General features: G+C 37.0%; 1 protein-coding gene across 1 annotated transcript; it reads left to right on the forward strand.

Annotated features, from left to right (window-relative positions):
* The first annotated feature begins 5,206 nt into the window (after positions 1 to 5,206).
* ywhabl (tyrosine 3-monooxygenase/tryptophan 5-monooxygenase activation protein, beta polypeptide like) lies at positions 5,207 to 25,023 on the forward strand. Its single transcript, XM_079625614.1, has 6 exons — positions 5,207 to 5,634; positions 7,646 to 7,951; positions 15,849 to 15,972; positions 19,169 to 19,332; positions 19,462 to 19,557; positions 23,961 to 25,023. The coding sequence occupies exons 2-6, from the start codon at positions 7,658 to 7,660 to the stop codon at positions 24,018 to 24,020; spliced, it is 738 nt and encodes a 245-aa protein (XP_079481740.1). The 5' UTR covers positions 5,207 to 5,634; positions 7,646 to 7,657; the 3' UTR covers positions 24,021 to 25,023.
* The last annotated feature ends 536 nt before the right edge of the window (positions 25,024 to 25,559 follow it).

Raw genomic sequence — 25,559 nt, forward strand, 5'->3', positions numbered from 1 at the left:
ATTGATAATGATAATAAGAAATGTTTATGAGCATCAAATCTGCATATTATAATGATTTCTGAATGATAATGTGACACTGAAGACTGGAGTAATGATGCTGGAGAAATGATGCTAAATATAAATATCTATATATTTTGGGTCTAAAAGTAAATTGAACAAGGTCTCTAACATACCTAGGAGATTGTGTAATATCAAACATAACTATATTGTCAATGATCTCAGATGTGTCCTTGATAATGATTTTAGGTGCAAGTATGGTTATAAAAAAATTAGGTTAATGCTAGGATAAAAATGTCTTGCCATATATGTTACTTTTCTGAATAAACAAAATTGAAAAGTACTTGCATCATGTTTAGTGCGATGTCTTTTTATTGGATGTCTGATTTGTCTCATGTATAGTTGAATAACTTACAAAAATCTTAAAATAAATTGATACGGAAGGTTTTCGTTCTATTTGTTTTACATAATGTATCCCATTTTAGACATCTCGATTGGTTATATAAACAGCAGAGTAAAACTAATAATGGAACACACAATAATCAATAAAAGAGCTCATATTTTAATATAAGGGTAAGTGAGAAACATTATTATAGGTAAAGTCTTGTGGATATTACATTATGTCATTTTAAACCTAGGACCTGAATGGAAACAAGTTTTTAACTTTATTGTGTTATCAATTGACAAATGGGTATTTCACTATGCTATTTTCTTTTTCTTTTTTTTCTTTTTTTTCTAATAAACCAAATCAAAGCTTTGCCATGCATGATTAAATTACATTTTAAAATAGATTAAAATAGAAATGTTTAATTTGTAATAATATTTTGCAATATTATGTTATTACTGTATTTTTTTTTTTTTTTTTTTTAAAAGTGTAGCCTTGCATTGGTGAGAGGCTTCTTTCAAAAACATAAAAAAGTAACGTTTTCAATCTTTTGACAGGTGCAATATATGTAAAATATTTTTTATGAACTAATAGGCCTAATCAACCAAAAAATATGACATTAATTAACACATTAATCAATCACACAGTAAATTAAATATATGAAACAATTATTGAAAATATATTATTTATAAGTAGCAGTTTTGTCCTTGCTTCATCTATGTTTTATGTAATTTATTTGTTTGTCTTCTATAGCTACTGATCAATTACATTTTTAGCTACTTTTCGCTTATTTTGCTGGTGAATATATCTGGCAACCAGAGCCGGACAGTAACGGAGTAGCCTACATTTACTTGAGTACAGTACTTAAGTACAATTTTGAGGGATCTGTACTTTACTCGAGTATCATTTTTGGGGAGTATACTCATGACTTTACTCAAGTACATTTGAGAGGCAAATATTGTACTCTTTACTCCACTGCATTTCTATCCATAACCGTGAGTACTGTGAGTACGGAGTACCCGTTACTTCTTCTAAAAATAAAAATAAAAGGAAAAAATAAAACCTTTCAGTGTGGTTCAGAGGTGTGTCAGAAGCTATATTAACAGAGAAAATCACATGTACACACAATTGTTAGTTCACATGTGGGTGTAAAAAATCCATTAAAACTCTAGCAGAGGTATGCCAGAGCGTTGCCATTTTGCTATTGCCTTGTGGGCAAGTGCGAAATCTTAAATAAAACAAAGTGGTAAAAAGATGAAAATTACTTGATTTTACTTTCAATTCCTTTTACATTATCGAAGGTATTTACATTAACATTTTTCATAACTCCATGTAGGACGTTTCTGTACATAAATGTAAGCATTGTGGCAGTAGTAATGCAATATTTAGAAAATGTACTCTTGATACTTAAGTACTTTTAAAAACAAGTACTTCAGTAGGCTACTTTTACTTAAGTAGACATCTGACTGTAGTACTTTTACTTGTACTTGAGTAAAATTTAGCAAGGGGTATCAAGTAATGAAGCTATAGCCTGTCCGCCTCTGCTGGCAACACGCTGGTAACACACGTTTATTTAAGGCTCACGCTCTCTAGTGCTCTTTATTTTAAAATTGACTTACTTTAGTCTAAAAATCTACTTTACTTAATGACCATAGTTGACCCAGTTGCGTTTTCTTCATTAACATGTAGCTCCCTTTATTTGTTGGACAGCTGATATATGAGCCCATGCAGGGAGGCTTGCATAATAATAAGCCAATATAGTCACGTGATATATTAATCAAAATATTCAGTTCATTCGTGTTTATTGACACAAAGATCCAGTCAGAGCCAGTGAATGATGTTCTTAATAAAAAGACATTGGCGAAGCAATAACGTGCACTTTATGATTCCAATTGTAGTAGCATGTATCGGTCAGTAGTCGGCACCATTAGACCTGCCCAATTCGCTTAAAATAGCCTACAAATATATAACCTTTTAAAATGATTAATGAATAATTAATAAATTAGTCAGTTTCATTCTGTTCTAAATAAGTAGCCTATGGTGTAGGCAAATAGTAATTTTTTGGTGTCTATTAGAGTCTTTGAATTCAAGCATGAAAATGTTGCAAAACATCATTCTTGTTAATGAAATAGACATTGGCCAGTAAGTTTGGCTGGTTTAGAAATCCTAGTAAATGAATATAGAATGATGAATTTCTTTGAACCAATACACCACATTATTTTATTGATATCAGAAGCCTCTTTGCCTGATGGTGCCATAGCAACGCTTATTTTCATACAGAAAAACAAATAAATGCCTATTATTTTTCAAATTCAATAGGTTAAAATGTATGTGTAATTTAAGTAAAAGTGTATAGTTTAGGTTCTATAACTGGTCACCATTTTTTAATCCTCGTACAGTTCACTAGTCCTGCAGTATAACAAGTTTAAAAAAAAGTGCAAATATTTAATGTAGTCATTTAGTTAATAAGAAGTCTGATCTAACGGCATGCATAATAATTCTAAAAAAACGTCTTTCTTTTTTTTACAATTAATATGAGGTTATAAAAACATTTTAGATGAAGTGTAGCAAATCACACTTTTATGTCAACTACACAAAGCATTTACATTGGACAGTAACTGAGATGTCTGTTGCAGAGACAATAATAACATGATTCTTTATTGTTTGGTATGTTTTAATTGAATAAAAAAATGGTCATAAACTGGTTTGGAGAAATAATTTGGTTGTTTTACCTTAGCCTGGAAACCCTCAAATCGCTGACTGACTCTTTACCGCAGCAAAAGAGAAGATACGATCTTGCCAGTTGTGAATACTATTACATGCAAAGCAGCAAACTTAAATGTGTTGTTCTGTGGTGTCAGCCAGGTGCCTTTGTATTCCAATATCAATATCTAGAGATCTAGGTTGCCCCTTATTCCTCTTGGTTTGTTATGGTGTGGTCAAACTTACAGGTAAAATTCATCTTTGAAATTACACATTTTATGTTTAAATCTAAGAATGATCCTTAGTTACAGTTTACTTAAATACTTAAATGTTTTGTTCTGTGGTGTCAAATGCCTTTGTATTCATGTCATCAAGATGTTATATCATGAGCATAATATTTTAAGTGTTTGACAATGGCAAGTAGCAGGAAGATGAGCCCAAGGGCGTATACAAAATTCTGGGCCCTGTAGAAAGGCATTCTCTATGGGCCCCTCCTCACATCCACAGCTATTAATTCTAGCATTTTCTGGGTACTCAGTCCCCTTTCTACCCCCAGTCCGACACCCCTGTTCTTCTTGGAAAAGACATCTGCAAACCCTTTGCAAAGACGTTGATTGGCATTTTGTCTAACTCACTAACATTGTTCTCTGCAGTTTTCTCTTTGCACTGACATACACAGGAGTGTACAAAGAGCATCAAACGAAGCCACGAATGAGAATCGTGTTATTTTGAACTGTCATGCTCTGAGTGCTGTACTGGGTGTGGCTTTAAGTACATTGAAAAACCTGCCGTACTTGTCACACAACAAAATCTGTAATCACTGCTCACATTCGAGTGAAACTGCTGTTGCATTTACAGTAGCAGCACACATGCACACTGGTTGCACAAATGCTTCGCTCTCACCTCTGGACTTAACTTGCACAAATAATACAGAATTTTGCCCTGAAATAGGTTACTGAATGCAAATCTGATGGGAGGACATGTGACAATGTAAAAAATAGACTCATTCCCAATGGAAACAAACTGGAGTAGTGCAAAAATAGCTCCTCTTCTACCAAGCAAGCTGTGTATGACCTGTGTTCTAATTTTGCTTGTGATAGGCTCCACGCAGTCCTGATTTCATGTTTTTCACAAGAAAATAAATTCAATTTAACTGCCTAGTTGTTAATACAGATATATGCAGTTCGATTAATGCCATAACACAAAATTATAAAGTTAGCATGAAACGGAAGTTGCAATAGCCTTTTTTCCCCAATTGTGACATTTATCTGAGTGAAATTGCTTCTCAAGTGGAAAAAAAGGGAGGATTTTTAATAGTCTCTCTACATTTTTATTAACACAACTTAAAGGAATTGTTCACCCAAAAATGAACATTCTGCCATCATTTACTCACCCTCAAGTTCTTCCAAACCTGTATGAATGTCTTTGTTATTTGGAACATAACAAATCATTTTTGTACTTGTGGAACATAACAAAGATTGTCTGCAACCAAACAGTTGTGGGACACCATTAACTTCCATAGCATTTTTTAGTACTACCGTGGTACTATGTAATACTACGTAAGTCAATCGTTACTGAAAAATATCAGTAACAAGGTTCATTATTTAACAAAGTTAATGTATTAACTAACATGAACTAACAATGAGCAATACATTTGTAACTGTATTTATTCATCTCTGTTAATGTTAGTTAATAAAAATACAGCAGTTCATTGTTTGTTCATTTTAGTTCATGGTGCATTAATTAATGTTAACAACCTTTGATTTTAATAATGTATTAGTAAATATTGAAATGCACATTAGCCTAACTAAGATTAATAAATGCTGTAGTTCATTCTCATGTGCACTAGTCAACTAATGTTACATAATTAACCTTATTGTAAGTGTTACCAAGATATCTTCTTTTGTGTTCAGCAGACGAAATAAATGAATTCAGGTTTGGAACAACTTGGGTGAGTAAATTATGACAAAAAAATTATTTTTGGGTGAACCATCCCTTTAATAAAGCACTGAATTATGTGAGTGCTCTCATTACACAAAATGGCAGCTGCAAAGCAACGATCATATTTGCCATTCATAAGCCATCCAACCGTTTATATACTGTCTATGCATCCAACCATCTTAGTCAAGTGCAACGCTTGTAAACAGGGGTACAACTGACACATCACGACACTACGCCGCTAGAATAATACGTTATTTTGGGAGTTACACGTCACATAATAATGACGGAACTTTACATAGACTGACAGACTTTGGGTGGTATAATTGATAGAAGAAGAAAGGCTGAGAACATGTAATGAGGGAAGGAAAAGTGGAGGGAAAATGGTGCACCACAGAATCACGAACTGGCTCTCGTGCAATCACAGACAACTTGAAGTCAGCCGTCGCCTTGGTTACCTTTGACGTCACATGGCCCAGCCTTGTCTCGGCTCCTGGGGCTGGTCTGATTGGAGGGAAACCCCGTGGATTAGCCCGAGCGCCCGTGAGAATCAGCTGTGAGCCGCGGTTAGCCTAGCTCCGACAGGACCATCGTTATACCCCGACACTCAGGTAAGAGACTATGCTAGATCGGCGTAAATGCCAGGCATGTTGGTCCTGGTTTTATTGTTTTATTATTTGGGATGAGAAATTACAGTTAAATGGCGATGGACGATGCAATGCACAGGACTGAGTAGCTGAGGATGCTAACGTGCTGGAAATGAACAATAAGCCTTTGCTTGGCAGATCTAGGCCGCCCCTTTTTGTTTCTTCCTCTTGGTGTGGTCGAGCTTACAGTTGCAATTCATCGCTAAAATGACACGTTTTATGTTTTATATACTAATGCGATCACCAGTAACGGTTGTCTTTGTGCGTCCTCGTGTAAAATGCTGTTTCAGTGCATTTTTGGTGCTGAAACAAGCTGAAGCTTTTCACGTGTCTTGAGATATCTAACGTTACTATTAATTCAGTCGAGTGTATGATCCTGTCATGTTAACACATGTAATGGTACTCACTTACAGCAAAAAGTATAACGTTACTGCTTTATCTTCGACTATTTCGGGTAATTTGGTTGATAATATATTAGGCGAGCTATTAACATGTAAGTTAACGTTATTAGTAATCGAGAGACCCGCCTGACAAACAGCGCCGTCCATTTGCTTTATCAGTCTTACCTCCATATAGATTGTTTAAATCATTAAAACGCATTGGCTGTTTCTTGGCATTAGAAATAGTAACGTTAGCGGGTTTCTTTGCTGTGAGTTCAGTCGGCCATGGAGATGGGCAGGGCAGATCAGACCAGACTTGCCTTCATCATATGGCTTAGCCAACAAGCTAGCTTGGTTTTATCATGAAGGCAGCGATAAATTATGTTATTATGACATATTAGCTTGATGCATTTGCCATACTGGGCACTTAAAGGGGAATTGCTGTGGCTTGTGTGCATTTCACAATACTATAACGTTAGACGTAATAAAGAAGTAAACCAAGTATGGTGTTGCTGGTGAAGCTTTGTGTAACGTTAGTCAGCGAGTCGCCGACAGCGACGTATATTTCGGTCCTTCGCAACTTCAAAAGGGATAGTTAACCCAAAATTGTCATCATACATTTACCTTTGTTTCAAAACCGTTTCCTTTTCTTTTCGTGGAACATTAGTCAGAATGTGACGGAATGACAGCTTCAGTCGCCATTGATGAACGTCGCATGGTTATTTTTTTATAGTGACTGGGGCTGTCTTTCTGCCAAGCATCTCTTTCTGTGTTTCAAGGAATAATGGAAGTCGTATGGGTTTGGCACGGTATGAGTTGTAGTAAATGATGACATAATGTTCATGTTTTGGGGGTGATTTATCCCTTTAAGACACTATGTAAAGCGCATGAATGGGTATCTATGGGAACTGGGCGTGGTGGTCGAGAACAGCACATCCGCATATTTCTTCGCACTGTAATGCGACCCTGGAGGGCAAATTCTTATGGCCTAACTTTTTTTTTTAAAGCTGTGTACAAGAATGGCACCTATTTGTCTTTGGATGTTTGCAAAATGCTTTGTGGTTTAAGTCTAAAAGCTACAAATATATTGTAGAGTTGTATAATGCATGAAACGTATTGTGTTATACAACATAAGCAATTGATTAAATATATGCAGGCACGGTCAGTAGTAGCATCAGCAGCCTTTGGGTATCCTGTGTTGCCTGTGCCAAACTAATTGATTCACACTGCTGAGTTTTTCAGCACTTTCGCAAGGGTGATACTAGTCCACTTGTCCAGATTATTTAGTTTCTATTCTCAGTGGATCTAACCAATAATCCGTCAGAGGACACCACTTGAACATCCAAAAGAAGGCTAATCAAGCAAAGATGAAATATTACAGTGCATAATTAATGTTCTTTTGGATTATTCTTTTTCTTACTGATTATTATTAAGATGTTTAAATTAATTTAGTACAGTAGAATTGATTTAGTTAAGCAACATTGTCACATGTCTCGCTTGATTTTGTGTAACACTAAACCTTTGGGGTGGATTTGTAATTGAACTCAAATAATTCAGATTGGGTGTCTGATTGAACTCTATCTATTTCTCTACAGCACTGAGCAGCCATGGACAAGAGCGAGCTAGTGCAAAAAGCCAAGCTGGCCGAGCAGGCAGAGCGATATGATGACATGGCAGCCGCTATGAAGGCCGTCACTGAGGGTGACATTGAACTGTCCAACGAGGAACGCAACCTGCTCTCGGTGGCTTACAAGAATGTGGTGGGTGCCCGCCGTTCATCCTGGAGAGTGGTCTCCAGCATCGAGCAGAAGACGGAGGGCAGCGATAAGAAGCAGCAAATGGTCAAGGAATATCGGGAAAAGATCGAGAAGGAGTTGAAGGAGATCTGCAATGACGTACTGGTAAGAATCTTACTACTGAGATAATCCCAATCTTTTGGATTGCATATCTTGCATTCTAACCCAGGGATACACACTACACACGCCTTTGCTCTTGTCCCCGTTTCTTTATTCCAAGTGTTGGTGGGTAACATGGGTTGATAATCCTGCTTGTGTTAATTACTCATCATGAGCAAGGCCCTATTTCAGCCAAGCCTATTAGTCCAGGCCTGATCTCATTTGTTCCAGCGCATGCACAGGTGTCCTTTCCCTGGGAAAGTTATCGTAGCCCTTCTTGGATGATGACAGATTTAAGGGGTCAGAGTCTATTTAACCTCAGTTTCAGTCTTCAGCCTGTAGTTTAATATAGATTTGACTTTACAGAATTAACATTGCATGAGGTTCCTGTATCTTTGCTTTACATTGTGCAGAATGTATTTAAGTTTTAGTTTTCGGATAAAAACATGTTGATTTTAAGTCAATGTATCCTTGTCATTTAAGAAAAATTAGCGGTCAAAAAAAGCTAGAGCGTTTTCCTTGATACAGGCTCTGGCTGGTCCAATGCCTGTAAACCAGTATGCTTTTAATTGGATGTCCTTCACAGATAGTGAGCTCACCAAAAAGCTGTAATATTTGAATTTAGGGTGAAATGTTTCTCTAAATTTTGTCATTGTCAATCCTTGTTGACAGGCTATTTTCTGTAATGCAATGGATTTCACATGTTCAATGTTAACAAAATGTATATTAATAAATGGATTATGAAAAGTTGTCATTTTCATCCCAAAATGGAGCCAGACTTGATGAATTGAGTATTGAAGTGGCTAAATATCTATTGGTCAGTGGGTTAACTTTAATAAATAGCCCACATATCTTAAGTGATTAAAGTTGTTCTGGAGGTATTAACTAGTTATTACATTTTTAATGTTTTTGTTGTTGAAGAATTTACTTGCGTGTATGGTTCAGTTCACCTCTAAAAGAAAACTGTCAAAAACAGCTTAGTAAAACTAAAATATATATATATATGTGTGTGTGTGTGTGTGTGTATAGCTCACCTATTTTTGGCAGTAGTACTAAAAGACTGGTAAATTGAACCAGTGACAAAGCAGTGAGATGTGAAATAAAAAATGTTCTAGTACATTACAGAATACATGCTTTTAAAGTCCACTTCAGCTCAGTAAGCCATAAGACAAGTCCCCTGAGTAACATACCAATTCTAAGGATTCGGCCAAAGTGAGAAAAGCAGCTAATTTACTTTTAGCAGCTGCTTGGGTGGGAGAGACGAGGCTATGTAATGAGATGTGGGAAGTGGAGAGGCCTCCGGAGAACATGAGGACGGCTGAACTCTGCAGTGTGGCTGTGGACCAAACATGGGCACAGTAGGATGCTTGACTACAGCTGCTTGTAGATCTATGGACGTTTCGTTTTGGACAATATTTGTCTTCTTAATCTTTCTTCATTACCAGTTCTTGGTGAAGATGAGAGGAAATCAAAAGAGAATAAGGGTTTTGGCCAAGCTACCTGATGTATTTGAGCTGAAGGGAGAGAATGAATTAACTTTGTGTGGACATGGCTTGAAAGTGGCTGAAGGCCACAGGGCTCTGTGTTACCATACAGGTTGAGTCACCTCTAATCCCATAATGACAGCAGCTGAGCTCTTGTTTTTGGGCCACTGACCCGTAGCTCTCCACGTTACAGCCAAATGGACTTTTTACCTTCACTGTTTTTGCATTTAGGTCGGAGAATGAAACGAGACTATGATGTCATGTGAATTCCTGCGGATTATGTAACCTAATGTTGCATTTAGTTCTTTAAATTCCTTACACCATGTCCTAACCAAGCATGATGGGACAAGATTTAAGTCCCAGATGTTTTTTTTCCCCACGGTAAAAGCATGCTGTACAATGCAAATAATTCAAAGCCAATCAGAAAAGTAAATGAACGTGTACCTCTGTTTCACTTACAGTGCACAACACATGCCTTTTTACTTCCGTGAGTTTTCTCAAGATGACATCATTTTTATATGGAATGAGGAATTTGTTATATAATGTTTCTGAATATACTCATTCAGTCCTTTGTTTCCATGTTTAATATAGGCTACTTTTTGATGCAATAGAAACGAAGTGACCAACAAAATGTAGTCTCTTTGTGTCGCACACAAATTCACGTAATTCAACGGAACTTGCGACCATAGTTGGCTAACGAACGATGCTTTTGGGAAACGCACTCCTGATTAGGACTCTGTTCCTGAAACCATCTTGAGCATTTCAGAGAAGTTGCTATTGCATGTGCAGATGTAATGAGTAGGGGTGGGGAAAAAAATCGATTCTTAGATGCATCGCGATGCGGACGTGGACGATTCTGAATCGATTCACAAATGCCAAAAATCGATTTTCAAAAAAAAAAAAATCTTTTTTATTTATTTTTATTTTTAAATCGATAATATTGTAATATTGACGGAACGCAAAAGACGGAACTCTGAAGCGTGGAAACAATATTGTCAAAGCTTCCACCTGGCTCGAAAAGGGCAAAGCGCATTACACAATCAATCGCAACTTTTATTGCCAAGGATTTGCATCCAGTCGTTGAGAACCAGGGCTTTCGCGCTATGTTGCACACTTTGGAGCCGAGATACAACGTCCCATCTCGGAGATATTTTACAGACACAGCGATCCCCACACTCTACAACAAGACCAAAACCGAAGTCATGGAATCACTGAAGAAAGCGGGTAGGATAGCTGTAACATGTGATGCGTGGACATCCGTATTTTATGTTAATAGAGATTCAGAATATGTTGAAGTTTGTTATAATTTGTTATTGTTGTGATTTTTACTGTAGTGAATCTACCGTTTGAGCTGCGCGCGCTAAAGATCACGCTTCAACAATTCTTAACCAAATGCATTCAATATGAGATAAATCAGATATAGATAGGCGTACACATTAGGGGTGGAGCCGAACCCGAATACGGTATTCGGAAAGGCACAAATAACGTGTTTTTTACAAATACTTATTTCGAACAAATACTTTAAAGAGTATTTGTATTCGGGAATAGGAAAAACTTTATATCAAAAAGCTGCATTTCCTCATGAGACCACAGTGCACGCCCGGATGAGTGAGAGAGTGACGGACACAGCCTGCTCCACACAGCAACAGAGCGGGCTCGGAAAAAAACACTTAACTCCATCACTATTTTTGTTGAATAGATGTTTGTACCTTAACTGGGTTCCTGAGGCAGTTAAAAACTTTCGAGAAGCGGAGTTTGATCGGGAGATTATTCCATTACGCTGCATTATTGAAGTCTGCAGTCGGGTGCGCTCATGTTCGCTCTGTTTACGTAACTTCAGCTGTTTAGCGCGGGCTGTTGACAGAGTAACGTTAACGTTCGGTTAAAAATGCTTGTGTAGTTGTGTCGAATTGTATGCACGTGTGGGAGTTATATGGTACGTTTAAGTTACTCTGTCTTTTGCAGACAGCAAGATGTAAGCTTCATAATGTTCACAATGGTATTTTATTAGTTGTTGGTTTAACCATGGATGAGGTAAAGGCTTTTATGTTATTTTCTTTTCAATGACGTTCCTTGTTTCATTGCTGGATTTATGGAAAAACATCAACCAATATTGCATATCCATAATTATTATAATGGATATAATTAAAGAATACTTACACATAACGTTAATTAGCGCAAATTTTTTTTTACGATTACGATTTTTACGCCTATTTTGAATTTTACTCGAATACAAATACTTTTCCCCCCTCAACAAATACAAATACAGATACAAATAGCGGCTGCTTTGCACACCCCTAGTACACATAATAAACTATTACAACTTGCATTTGCACAAAACAAAAGGCTGCGAATGCACACGAAAACTTAGTCATGATGAAGGTGTAAAATAGTCCCTAACATAACATAGCTTGTGTTTCGCAGTTGAGCAGCACGCACGCGCATGAACCTGCTAAATCGATGATAGATAAGTTTGATCGATTAATGTATTATCGACAATTAATCGATCGTCGATTAATGTATTATCGACAATTAATCGATCGTCGATTAATCGTTTGCATCCCTAGTAGGGATGCACTGTTTCTTCGAAACAGTCAAAAATTCTGGATGCATTTGTCCAAAACGAAAATGACTTTTTAATCATTATTAATTTTTTTATTGAAACTTTTTTTTTTAAATAATTGTATAATTATATTTGACTTAATTCAATTAAATAAAAAAAAAAAACATTTATTAGAATTTTTTTAAATAATAGCCAATAAAATAACCTTACTTTTATTGAAATACACTAAATTTAATAGAAAATGTTAGTACAAAACTAATTCAATTATTTGTTTAATTATTGCTCTTCAGCTAGAGCTACACAATAAATCAAAATAAAACCGAAATCACTATATGGCTTAGTGTGATTACCAAGTCGCAAAGTCTTTTATTTAAGTACATGCGCTGCATGTTTCAGAGTGAAGCGCGCCACTGTGTTCTTACTTGTGAGCAGCTCATGATCTGTCAGTGTTTGCAGCATCAGAGCGGCTTGGTTCGCAGTAAATGCTGCTTCACACACACTACTTTGCATCTGAGTTTGGGTTACTTTAGCATGCATTTGAGAATGGAATGTGTCAACCACCCTTTTGCTTTCAGTCAAAAATAAAATTTGATAGTTTAACGTTTTCAAATAAAGAAATGAATATTTAGGCCACTTGTCCACAAGTTTTTTTATCCAGCTGAAAACGCTAGGTGCTTGAGTGTTTTGGTAGCCCACCGCTTTTTTCATTCGAGACGCTTTGCGTGCCGTGCTATGATACGTGGAATATTCACAGAAGTGTTACTAGTATCTCATTTCACAGATAGTTTGTTTCTGTATTGTTTCTATATAAAAATGTTGATAAAATGTAAAGTATTTGCTCTGGCTTTTGTTTTAAATGATTTAATTCAGTTATTATGCTGCTTGTTGTCATCTGTTGATGTTGTACAGGCAGAATGTGGCGGTTGGTCGATGTGGCATTTGGAAAGATACGCTAGCTGCGGGAAAAAAATGCTTTGGTGAACACATGGGCTTAACAAATATCAGTATAGTAAAAACTAAAATGTTTTTATTAGGGATGCACGATGATATCGGCACAACATCGGTATCGGCCGATATGAATATTTCTGCCGATGAGCCTTGCCGATAGGGTGGCCTGTTTCCAATGCGCACGTGACGACCGTGAACGTAGCATGAGCGCCAGCAACGTAAACTTCCAACGTGTGGAGGCATTTCCATAGGGGCATTTCGAGCATGGGTCAGTTTGGTTTGAAATGTGCTGGGGACAGAGACGCATTCGGAAGTGCATTTTTAGAAGTGCTGGGTAATGACGCAATATTTTTTTTTTCTCTTTCGCGCAGGTCATGTTTTGAAAGACAATGTCCTGTAACTTACTAATGTAAGCTCTCCAAGCTACTATGCTCTCCACAGAACATAAAATATTTATTTTATTTTATTTTTCGTGTTCGCATTTATGAGGAAAAAACAATTTTACGGACGTGTCAGTTCTCGGTCACGGACGCGAGCGCTCTGAAATCATCTAAAGACCGCAAGAACTTCATCAGAGACCTCAATCAGAAAGCACAAAGCCTTTCTTTAAAGTGAATTTCGTTTTGTATTAATTGTATCTTAATTTTAATCAATGTTTCATCAACCAATTGCAATAAATAAGTAAAGCAGATAATATATCACGACACGGAGGCGCATGAACTGGAGCTCGTCTCATAAATGAACCGAAACTCAGCATAGCCTACTTGCCTCACAGACCTAATAGGCTATATATATTATCTACAGAATGCTTTAAATCATACTTTAAAAGCTGAACAATTCAAAACGAAAGAAAACTATGTAATCCGTATGAAATGTGCATTTCTCTCTAGCGCGTTCACTACTGCGACGATCGCGAGTCAGCATCATCAACTTCATCTTTGCAGCCGACATATTCATATATTTGATATATTCTATATTTGACATATTCATAATCATTACCTTTGCCGGTTCTTTGTGACAGCTTTTAGTTGTCTCAATATACCTCGAGTTGTCATAGACGCGGCGCTGCGCTTCTTGGTGCGATGAGTTGTCATAGACGCGACGCGGCGCTGCGCTTCTCGTTGCGATGAGTTGTCATAGACGCGACACGTAACTCTCTCTGCCTGCCTTGCTTGTGCTAACAGCTGTGCAGGCTCTCTTGCGTGCCCAATCTGCACCATAGAACTGGCTTAAACAGACGATCTGATGGGTTTTAGAAGATTTAATAGCCTACAACCCGAAACTAAAAAACAGACGTGGCCTCTATTTGAGACCGTCCTTTATTTATCCAAACCTGTAGCCACACCAGACGTGTAAAAGAGACAGGGGTCTATTTTAAGTTTTATGGTATACATCGGTATCGGTATCGGCATCGGACAAAATTAGTTTGAAAATATCGGCATATCGAATATCGGCCAAAATCCATTATTGTGCATCCCTAGTTTTTATTATAAAAATGTATATTATTATTATGATGATTTTTTTTTTGTGTGTGTGTGAAATTTTGTAAAAATGTTTATCAGAAATCACAACCCCTGAAGGGTTTATCTCCCTTCAGGAACTGTTAGTCTGTTCTGTTGCATTTTGTGTAGTACATTAAGAAATGATTTGCTCTTGTCTGACGTAGTTTAGGCGCAGTTACATTTACCATTGTTCAGTGAATTTTAGTGGGCGAACTCCAGTCAGTTCAATAGGAACCCATGTGATTTATACATCACTACTCTTTTGATAGTGGACCCTTTGGCCCCAAAATTTTGCTGAAATTACGCCAATGTGAGCACACCTTCAAAAGATTTACATTTGTGTCATTTAATATGGTGGAGGAAGTGTGGCAGTTGGCAGACTAATCACTTTATCACTGTTTAGTGTCTACACATCAAATAAAAAAATGAAACCGCTCTCCTGACACCAGCCACTGTGATCTCCCATCCTTATGTCTCTGCTTCAAAAAGATTATGGGTTAGTGGTTATTCAAACCCTCAACTGGGTATGTGTCAGGATAAAGAGCTACATAATGCAACGATGCTCTGATGCTATGCATTGCTCCCCACCATTGAAAACACAAGTAGGTCATTGGTTCATCAGTGACATGTGACTTAACAAGGTTAAATAATTAATTTGAGTTAGAATGTCTAAACAGATCTTTTGGTTCTTTTGCACCTAAAAAGTCCTGTTGTTTTGACATTTGATGCAAACAAGGTCACAGAACACAGATCCTTAACCATATGCCATATCTGAACAGTATTTATAAGTATGACCTTGACAGAATCAATCGAATCCAATAAGACTCCCTTCATCATTTTGGTGGTTTGTTAGGGCACCATTGGAGAGTTTATGGATACTTGTGTTGCAGCGATGACCCTGTGGTTCTGTTCAGGGTGGCAACAATCAGGCCAGTCGTCCTGCAAACAAGCCCAGCAAGCTCAATGACCTAGTTCCACAAGCACTAGCTCACATGGCGTAGTCAATTTTCCCGTTCTCCCCTTCCCCCCTCCCTGCAATAGAAAGTCTCAGAAGCCACAAGCCGTCAGGCCTCTGTCACTCCTGAAGTCAATATAAGTTTGTTGTTTTAAAAGGCTTAGAATGCTGGTTTTCTAGAAACCACATTGTTGGGACTACATGATAGTTTACTGCATCCCGGTACTGGACACTTTTGCTACGAGAGGTTTCACCTGGGCCTCTTTTTGCAACAGCATGTCGTCAAACGAGTTTTGCAGAACTCTATCTTATCAGTTCATCTCTTTACTACTGTTGACTTTTGTTCTACTCAGGACAACTTCCCCCTTTCCTTCAAACATGCTGATAACAGGACGTGAAACCGTTTGACAAACCGCTAATATAGTTTTTCTCCTTTGTCTGTGTTTCATAGGTTCTTCTGGACAAGTATCTCATCCCCAAGGCGACCCCAGCTGAAAGTAAAGTCTTCTATCTGAAAATGAAAGGCGATTACTTTCGCTACTTAGCGGAGGTGGCTCTGGGAGAGGAGAAAAACGGTAAGCCGTTCTCTTGAATCTGTCCTTAATTTTGCAAGGACAGTTCACCAAAAATGTATTATTTGCTTCTCTAGATTCCGTTTCAAATCTTAATGACTGACTTTTTTCTGTGGAACACAAAAGAAGATATCTTGAAAATAAAAGGTTTTTATTTTTAATTTTTATCTCCATACAGTGAAAGTCAATGGGGTCCAGCAGAAGTCCAGTGGATGTGGACTTAATTGACTTTTGTTGTATGGGCAAAAACAAATATATTATTTTGTGTCCTTAAGTTCTGCAGTGAATTTAGTCTATTTCAATTTACTTAGGTGGGAAAGCACCCCTTATATCTTTAAATCCTGTTAACAATGCAAGATTATGTTAGTCATAGTTAGTCATGTAGGCATTTGAACAATATGCTGCATGGCTCTCAAAGCTGCGGTAGTGACTAGTCTCCACCACATGCCAATGAACATACTACTTCTGCTAAAAATGTAACGTTTCCGCAAACTGTTGACACGAAGCCAAGCTGGAGAGGAAGTAAGGGGGTGGAAATCTCTAAAGAGGATCTGTTTTTGGGGGCCATTCATAAACTTTGGCTCCCACAGTGAATTCAGTAGTAAATGTAACAAATTTAGCCTCAAAATGAAAGTAAAGTGTTTTACTTTGTTACAAAAACATAGTATTTTAATTAAATGCTGTTCTTTTGAACTTTTTTATCCATTTTTCACAAAAATATTAAGCATCACAACTGTTTTCAACGTATTTTTTTAAAGATATATATAATAAATATATTTGTTATTTTAAATTGTATATATATTTAACAATATTACTGTTTTACTGTATTTTTGATCAAATAAATGCAGCCTTGGTGAGAAAAAGAAACTGAAAAGAGAAAAAAATGTACTGACCTCAAACTTTTGAATGGGAGTGTAGGTAAATCTTACTGACCCCAATATTTTGTGATAGTAGTACAGTAATAAACAGACATAATGTTATCTTACTTTGTTCACAGGCTGGTTCAATTTAGAGGATATTCTATATAAACCTTAAAATGGTTTGCTCGCCATTGTCTGTCTTGGTAGAGTCAGAAAGGAACAGGGCTGCAGTGTGCATAACAGGAAGACTCTTGCTGCTGCCTTCCTGTGCCAGGAGGTTGAAAAACTCAGAGTAGGATTCTCTTATGGGAAAGAGCGAGAGAAAATAAAATAAAAGGAGGGTCTTTAGGTCTACGAGGGAAATGGTTAGCAGTCTGATTTCCTTCCTTCATTGGAACAGGTGCAGACATGTGAATCCACCCACCTTACTGAATGAATGCGAGCCCATGTGTGGGTGGGTGGAGCTCCAGTGCTGCTTCACAGCTTGTCACATTCCTGTTCCATCTTAAGAAGGAAAAGGAATATAATTCCCTTTTTTGAATCGGTTGTTTGGAAGTCTGTGACACCATCTAATACAGATCCTTAGTACTCACCAATAATAATAAAAAGTTAACACTAATTAAATGTTTTGAGTGAGATTAACTGAAAGTTGGCAGATTGCAAAATTATTTCCGGTATGATTTAAATAAGGTAAATAATAAAATAATTTTAAACTGTATCCTTGGTTGGATGATCGAAATGGCTAAGAGTTAGAATATTGCATCTTTTTATTTTTACATTTTAAAAGTCCTTAGTACAAGCTTTGTTACACACTAGCCCCCGGTTTAACAGACAAGTTTTAAGCTTAGTGCCATACTAAAATGCATGTTTGAGCTGTTAAAACTGAAAGCAACTTGCACTGACCTATCTTAAAGGGGTGGTTGAGGACTTTTCTAACTTTAGTTGGTGTGAAATGTTGCTGTTTGAGCATAAACAACATCTGCAAAGTTACAAAGTTGAAACCCCACCCTCTGCAGTAGCTCATTTGCATTTAAAGGGCCAAAACGGTGCGTTTTTGCAAACCCTCAAAAAGTGACAACTTTAACATGCTATATGAAAATATCTGTGGGGTATTTTGTGCTAAAACTTTACACACTCTGGGCACAACAGAGATTTATTTACCACCCGTTTAAAATATGTCAGTGCTATTGTTTTGTCTCAAAATGCTAAATTTTTCTAAGGCACGTTTATAAAAACTACTCAAATGTCCTAATTGAACTAAGGCCTAATCCTGGGTTAGTCTACGTGCTGTCTGTGAAACCACTCTACTTTAATCAATATAACTTCAAAGTTTGTGCTTTAACACCCCCTAGTGGAAAATGTTATTGTAAAATGTCATTTCACTGGATTAGGGCAGAAAGTGTTGTCAATGTCGTCTGATAATGGAGTCCTACTCAGGTGAACTGCTAATATTTGATGTAACGGGTGGAATTATATTTACATGGTCATTTGCAGTGCCGGTCGGGAATCAATAGGCACAGGCAGACTGTGGGCCCAATAGCCAACACTATTTCGTCTCAATTCGGTATCCACTGATAGGCAGGTGCTTATTTGTGTTCACACTCTGCAGTCCGAAGATCGTCAAAGGTTTCTAATTACAACGTGATTTGCTGTGATTGACAGCTTCCGTCATAAAGGGAGCGCTTTTTGCTCTCTTACTGTAGGCTATATAATCTATTCACAATTTGAATAAAACGTTTTATTTTTCGTGCTGCTAAGAGGACCAACGGCCACGTAGCCTATACACTGCAGAGTTTCAGGAGAGACAACCACATTTAAATGCAGTGAATCTGCTAAAATATCCCTTATATGACAGTAAAGGCTCATATTTGGCTATATGTTCTTTTAATTTATAGAGACCTCTAAGCGTCTGTATAGCCTATTGTGTGATTTGTTCAAAAGTGCCGACGGATGACCGTTAAGTGCTGCTGTCAGATAACGGGTCGGACGTTCTGTACTGCGAATGCGGGCCGGGTTTACCAAACGGGACCCAAATACTCTTTTTCTCCTGTTGCAATATAACATTATAAAATTACAATATAATTGTATTTTTTAATTTTTACTTTATTCTTTTATCTATTAATTAAACAATATCACAAAACAATTTTTTTTTCGAAAATCGAACATTTATTGAATCTGCAGCATGAATGCAGTTTTTTTTTTTTTTTAGATACTAACAATGCAGACACAATATTACCAGTTAAGCTGTTTATTCTTTAAGCTTAAACTAATTGTTTTTAATTATAAAATCCTGAACGCATGCAATTACATAAATATACTTTTCCTCTTTGTATCTCCAGCTATCATTGCCAATTCACAGGAGGCCTACAGGGATGCGTTTGAAATCAGCAAGGCAGAGATGCAGCCCACACACCCCATTCGTCTGGGCCTTGCGCTCAATTTCTCCGTATTTTACTACGAGATTCTCAACTCGCCCGAGCAGGCCTGTAAGCTTGCCAAAACGGTAAGGTTAACACCCACACACACACAGGCGAATGAGCCAAATATTAGTGTTACCAACAATTATGTTATGAATACAGAATATACTCGTATGTATCACTCATCTTGTTTTTGGTTGATCTTTTTCTCCTAGGCTTTTGATGAGGCCATTGCAGAGCTCGATTCACTGAATGAAGAATCATACAAAGACAGCACATTGATCATGCAGCTACTGCGGGACAACCTGACAGTGAGTTTTATCTTTAGTAGCAGGTTAAATAAAAATAAAAAATATTTCATGTTAATTGCGATTTTTTTTTTATATTTAAACATTTTTTTTTTATATATATATATATATATATAAAAATTAAATCGCATCAATATTTGCTATTTTATTTTAAAGGGTTGATATGAAAACAAATTTATCTTAAGACTTAAAATAAGACTATAAAAATGTGAGAACCAGTTTAGCTTAACCTTCATGCTGCATTAGGCCATTTTTGGTCATTTTCAGTTTAATTTCTTTGACCATTTTGGCTGTTTTAATGCAAATGGTATGTAATTTGGCAAAATTGTGACTTTTTGGATAAATTTACAAATTTTGATCCCATGTTGCATAATATGTATAACACACACTGTGTAGATCAAATAGGAACACCTAGCACCATAATGACCAAAAATGGCCCATTGAAACCCATTAAAACGTTGTTTAAAGCCAGGGCCGTCATTAATACATGAATCATGACTTATGTTGAAACATCCTTTCATTTTGAAGCAAAAGCATTATATTTGCATTATATAGTGTATTTCACCAGATGACGTCACTACATAGGTATTCCCTATGGGGGGAAATGCACGTTATTTTCCTGGTTTCCACTAGGGGCACTATTGAAGGTGTTATGAAGCATTTTAATGGCTCAATGATCTAAAATTATGTTTCTGAGTTGGTGTGGATGTCTGAGAGCAATGTGTGTCTGCGTTGACAAAAGTGTGTGTGTGTGTGTGTGTAGGGCCTAAATATATAATACATGGTGTTTAGGCGAGTGACAAAAATCATAATATCCTGAAGGTCATATTTTACCCTTTCTGTCTATACTCTCTCTCTCTCTCTCCCTCTCTCTGTGTGTGTGTATGTCGGTGGTGTAGGATGTGTGTGTAGGCGTGTATGTGCAATAGAATTTAGAGAAAAAAAAATCATGTTCATTGTGATCTTGTAGTTTTGCTTTCTTTCTAGAGCAAATTTTGATGTGTAGGGAGACAGGCACAGGTTATAGTCACCTAGTAGAAATCAGGAAAATGCAATACTGCAGATGTTTGCATTATGTCAATTATATGAAAAATGGTACCAACTGGTAGCCTGGGTTTCCCCATGCTGCCTTGCGCGCAGCTCGATTTTATTCACGCTGCTAGGCAGCCTGGATTAGCCTGACTAGGTCAGACTTCGTACTACCGCTCAATTTCATTTCGCTTCTGTACTTAGTCTGAGACATCGACATGTTTCTCAGTTTTCCTCCGGCCTGAAAACAGCCGGCCAATCAACGAACAGAGGGCGGGCTGAGAGCCGTTACGTAGACGCTAAGCGCCGAGTTTGAGATTGGGGAAATCGAAAACGACCGTATGTTCACTCCGGTATTTCTCTCGATGGTTTCGTTTTCGCATTATTTATAATGTGTTTACAGTGGCAGTTCGATGCTGCTGAGCTGGCGCATAACACACGTCATAACCAACCGTTATGTGATTGGCTTACGGGTAACCAATGATTTTATACTTCAGACGAGCGCCCCCCGCGATAAAGAAAACACTTTTCAATGATGCCATGTCAGACTCTGTCTATGAAGCAAAGCGAAGTAGCAGAGTTTGGTATTACCAGGCTAAGCCTGGATACCATGGACTAGATTTTCACCTCAGCGAGGGGACCAATCACAGAACGGGGAGGGAGCAGCAAGACGATGACGACGTCTATGCGACACACCGAAGCAGTTTGTTTATATCAACATGTGCACTGCAGATTTACCTTCTACCCTCATGTTTGTCTTGGACAAACGGCAATAGTCGCTGAACAGTGACACCATCGTGTACACATAAATCTATGACCCATCGTCTTCTTCCTTGTCGAATTTCTGTTGCTCTACATACGTCATCTGGTATAATTGAAACGATTGGCTATGAGCTACGTACAGGCGCATTTGATAGACCTTCGTAGCGCCCAATAAACGGCTCTGGGCATTCGTACACCACGCCTCAAATACGAGAAAATTAACATGTGGTTCCACGTTAGCCAGACTAACCAACTGGTGGAAAACAGTAAAAAGTAAATATTTTACCCCAAGGCTTGGTCATGACAGGATATTTGAATAGAAATTATGATTTTATGATATTATGACAGTGGGTTCAAATGTTTTTATTTTAATGGGTTTAAATAGGATCAACTTTGTCCTTAACGGGCTATGTGTGATTTTGGAAAAAAATCTGACATAGCACAAAAAATAAAAATGCACCAAAAATAATGTTGCTGTTAATCTTGAATAATGACATATTCAAGACTGTGATAATCCAAAGCTAAAGTTTTCACTTTGCATTTAGTGTATGGAAAATAATTACATTTTTGTGTTTTTTCCTCTTATACAAATTGATGGTATCGTCACCAAAACTGGAATTTAAAGGGTTAAAATCCTGAAATTAAATAAATATTTGGCAGTTATGATGAGGTCTGATGCTGGTTAAAATATTTAACTCAGTAAAAGTGGAAAATAATAATAATATATAATATTTTAGGCAGTGTTTAATATGTGACCATTTTTGGTCCTTAACGCGCTAAGTGTGTTTTTTTTTTTAAATCTGACATAACACAAAGATTAGGGGCAACATTATTTCTACTGCATTTACAGATTTTGACATATTCAAGACTGTGATAATCCAAAGCTAAAGTTTTCTCTTTGCATTTAGTGTATGGAAAATAATTGCATTTTTGTGTTATTTCCTCTTATACAAATTGATGGTATCGTCACCAAAACTGGAATTTAAAGGGTTAAAATCCTGAAATCAAATAAATATTTGGTAGTTATGATGAGGACTGATGCTGGTTAAAAGATCTAACTTAGTAAAAGTGGAAAATAATAATAATATATAATATTTTTAGGCAGTGTTTAATATGTGACCATTTTTGGTCCTTAATGCGCTAAGTGTGATTTTTTTATTTTATCTGACATAACACAAAAAATAAAAATGCGTAAAAATCAATGTTGCTGCTAATCATGGACATATACCAGGCTGTGATAATTCCCTCCCAAGAAATCCACCTAGCATGTAGTACACAATTATTTTACATTTTTTTATGTTTTTTCCATCGATAAAAACAGTGGCATCATGTAAACAAATGGCATTTAAGGGGTTAAAATTCTGAAAAATAAATAAATATTTGGTAGTTATTTTCAGGACTGATGTTGGTTAAAATATTTAACTCAGTGAAAGTGGATTTTTTTTAAAATATATAATTGTTTTATGGCAGTGTTTAGATTGGACATTTTTGTCCCTTAATGCACTCAACGTCGTAAAATATATAATGAGGCATAAAGGTTAAGACAATAAATGAATGTAAAAAATAATAAATATAATAATTATAAATGACTAAGTACACATTTGTACATATTATACATATTTGCACTAGATATGAATTTATTATTGTTAGCAAGTTGCTATCAAATTTATATAATTATTAATTACATTTTATATAATTTTTATGTAATTAATTTAGGGCTGGGCGATATGGCTGAAAACTGTATCACGATATAAGTGTTTTATGTCGATAATTATTGATTATTTTTTTTATGACCTATTTAAAATAAGGACCAGGAGAAAAAGATATTTCATTTAAACATTTTTATTTTAAACTTAACCTTCCTCTGATTATAATCCCCTCAGTTATAAAAACATAAATGTCAACACAACCATGGAAAACACTCAAATAATTAAAATGTAAACAAGTCTAAAATCACAGTGAACACTTAACAATTATCTCTTAACGGTGCTGCTGCTTGTGCCGTGTTGCAGCTGCAGATGTTGTTGGACGTTGCTGGCGAATACGGCTGTGCTTCAAAGTGTGAGCGCTAGTTTGTGGTATTACTTGGTGGGGATGACGGTCTTGCATAATTTGCAGACGACATTGTTCTGACGGTTCATACGGGCTGACTTTTCCTGTTTTTTCTATATTTTCTTTGCTCGCTGCGGCACTTATTTTCCACTTATCACTTCACGCCGGTTCTGTTACTAAAGAATCCAACACGAAACAACGATATGTCACACAACCAAACGTGATACTGTTACATGATTGGCTGTTAGCGTGTCACTCCCTATGTTGCTAGGTTACCAGAGAGTGAGTGCCTTTGTTCATGCAACCAAACTTGCTTCGCAACCTCTTGTTTCTTCCGACTAAGAAAAAAAAGTTTTCTCGAATGCATTTTTTATTGATATTGATTACCTGTCTATCGCGAGACATATCGTTATCGTTTTATCACCCAGCCCTACATTCATTTAATATTTTTTAATTGTCAACCCAATGTTTATATGCAAGTGTTTTGGCATTCAGCCTTTTTTGACATAACTCTCTTAATAGAATCAGGTGTTTAGGTGTTCATGACTCCTCTTATTTTTCAGCTGTGGACTTCAGATAACCAGGGCGACGGCGAAGACCCCGAGGAGGGCCGGGAAAACTGAGTCTCACTCTGTCAGTCCTTCCCGTTATTCACCTGCCATCGTTCCAGCTCACCATCAACACTGAGACCACCTCATCGTCGACTTCTGTCTCTTTTAGTTCTTTTACTATCGCACCTTCCTTGCTTTCTTCCTTCCATGTCATTGTGGGGTTTTTTTCTAAGGATTTGTGTAATGGGAGGTGGGTGGGAGGGGTTAAATAGGGGGCGGGTGGGCGTTGGGATGCGGTTGGGGGAGGGGGATGAGTTTTGTCTGCTGTTAACCTTGTTTTCTCCTCGGGGAGCTCTAGGTTTTCGCATTAGCGTGGAAGAATGTGGGTGAGGGCAAGTTCTCAGCTCATGCAAAGTTGCAAGTCAAACCCTTTTGTTATTCGTATACTGTATGTAAATCTCTGTCAAGGAGTGTGTATTTGTCATGGTCATTATGTACACCTGCAATTTAGCATCTGCATTATAAACAGCCCTTGTCTTCGAGTAGAGGTGGGGATAGCAGTGCTAGGAAAGAAGCTACGACAGCGTCACACTTCAAACAGTGAGCTGCTCGCTCGCACGTCATGTAAAATGATGGGCAAAAGAAAAAGGTTACATTCCATTTATTGTCACTTTCAAGTTTCTTATTCCAGGCATTTGGTGCCCTGCAAATGGCATTTACTTATTATTCCCTGTTAATTACGAGGTATAGAGGACCCTAAGAACAAAGAGCACATAAGCTTGATACTGTTACCGTATGACTGTTCAAGCAGCGCAGTAGGAAATACTAGTGTGATTTCAATTTTCCAATAATGGTATGTTTTGTTTTTCCTTTTCCCATTTGTTTCTTTTGATACTTGCCTAATTTGCATGTGGCTATGAAGTAGTTAATGTGGGGAGGAAAGGGAGTACTGTTGGGCTGGCTAGCTTTGTGTCATGTCTCTGGAATTTTCATACAGAACACCCAAGCATAAATGTTATTTGGAGGGGAAATATGTAATTTCATGTAAGTGGATAAAAAAAATAATTTAACACAATGTTTTTCTCTGTGGTGCTTTTTTTTCTGGCGATATATTTAGATTTGTAAAATCGTGTAAATTCAGAGGAATGCATTTTTGGCATGCTAAAATCTAAATTTAACCTAAAAATAATCATCAGGCCAAATGGTTTAAGAAATTCAGTTACTTGCCGTACTGCTGTTTAAAAGTTTGGGGTCCGCAAGATTGTTAATTTCACTGAAAGTGGCACCTATTGAAATCGTTGGCGTTCTTATTCTTATTCTTTCGTATGGAAGTCTATGGCAGCCCATATAACCACTTGGAGGAAAGTGGACAATCTGAACAGTCACCATAGCAAATTTGGAGTTTCCAAATCCAAAATTTAGAATTTTTTTATATTAAAAAAAATGTAATTCGTGTTAGATGGTTGTGCCGATTTTCACGAAAATTTAACCAGATCATCTTCAGACCATGGAGACAAAAAGTTCTTGAATACTGCGCAAACTAATTTTACGTAGCGCTTGCAAAAGCAGACATATTAGGCTGTATCTCCACAACGCTTTATCGTATTCAGA

Source organism: Phoxinus phoxinus (assembly GCF_949152265.1).
Source record: "Phoxinus phoxinus genome assembly, chromosome: 10".
Taxonomy (NCBI): domain Eukaryota; kingdom Metazoa; phylum Chordata; class Actinopteri; order Cypriniformes; family Leuciscidae; genus Phoxinus; species Phoxinus phoxinus.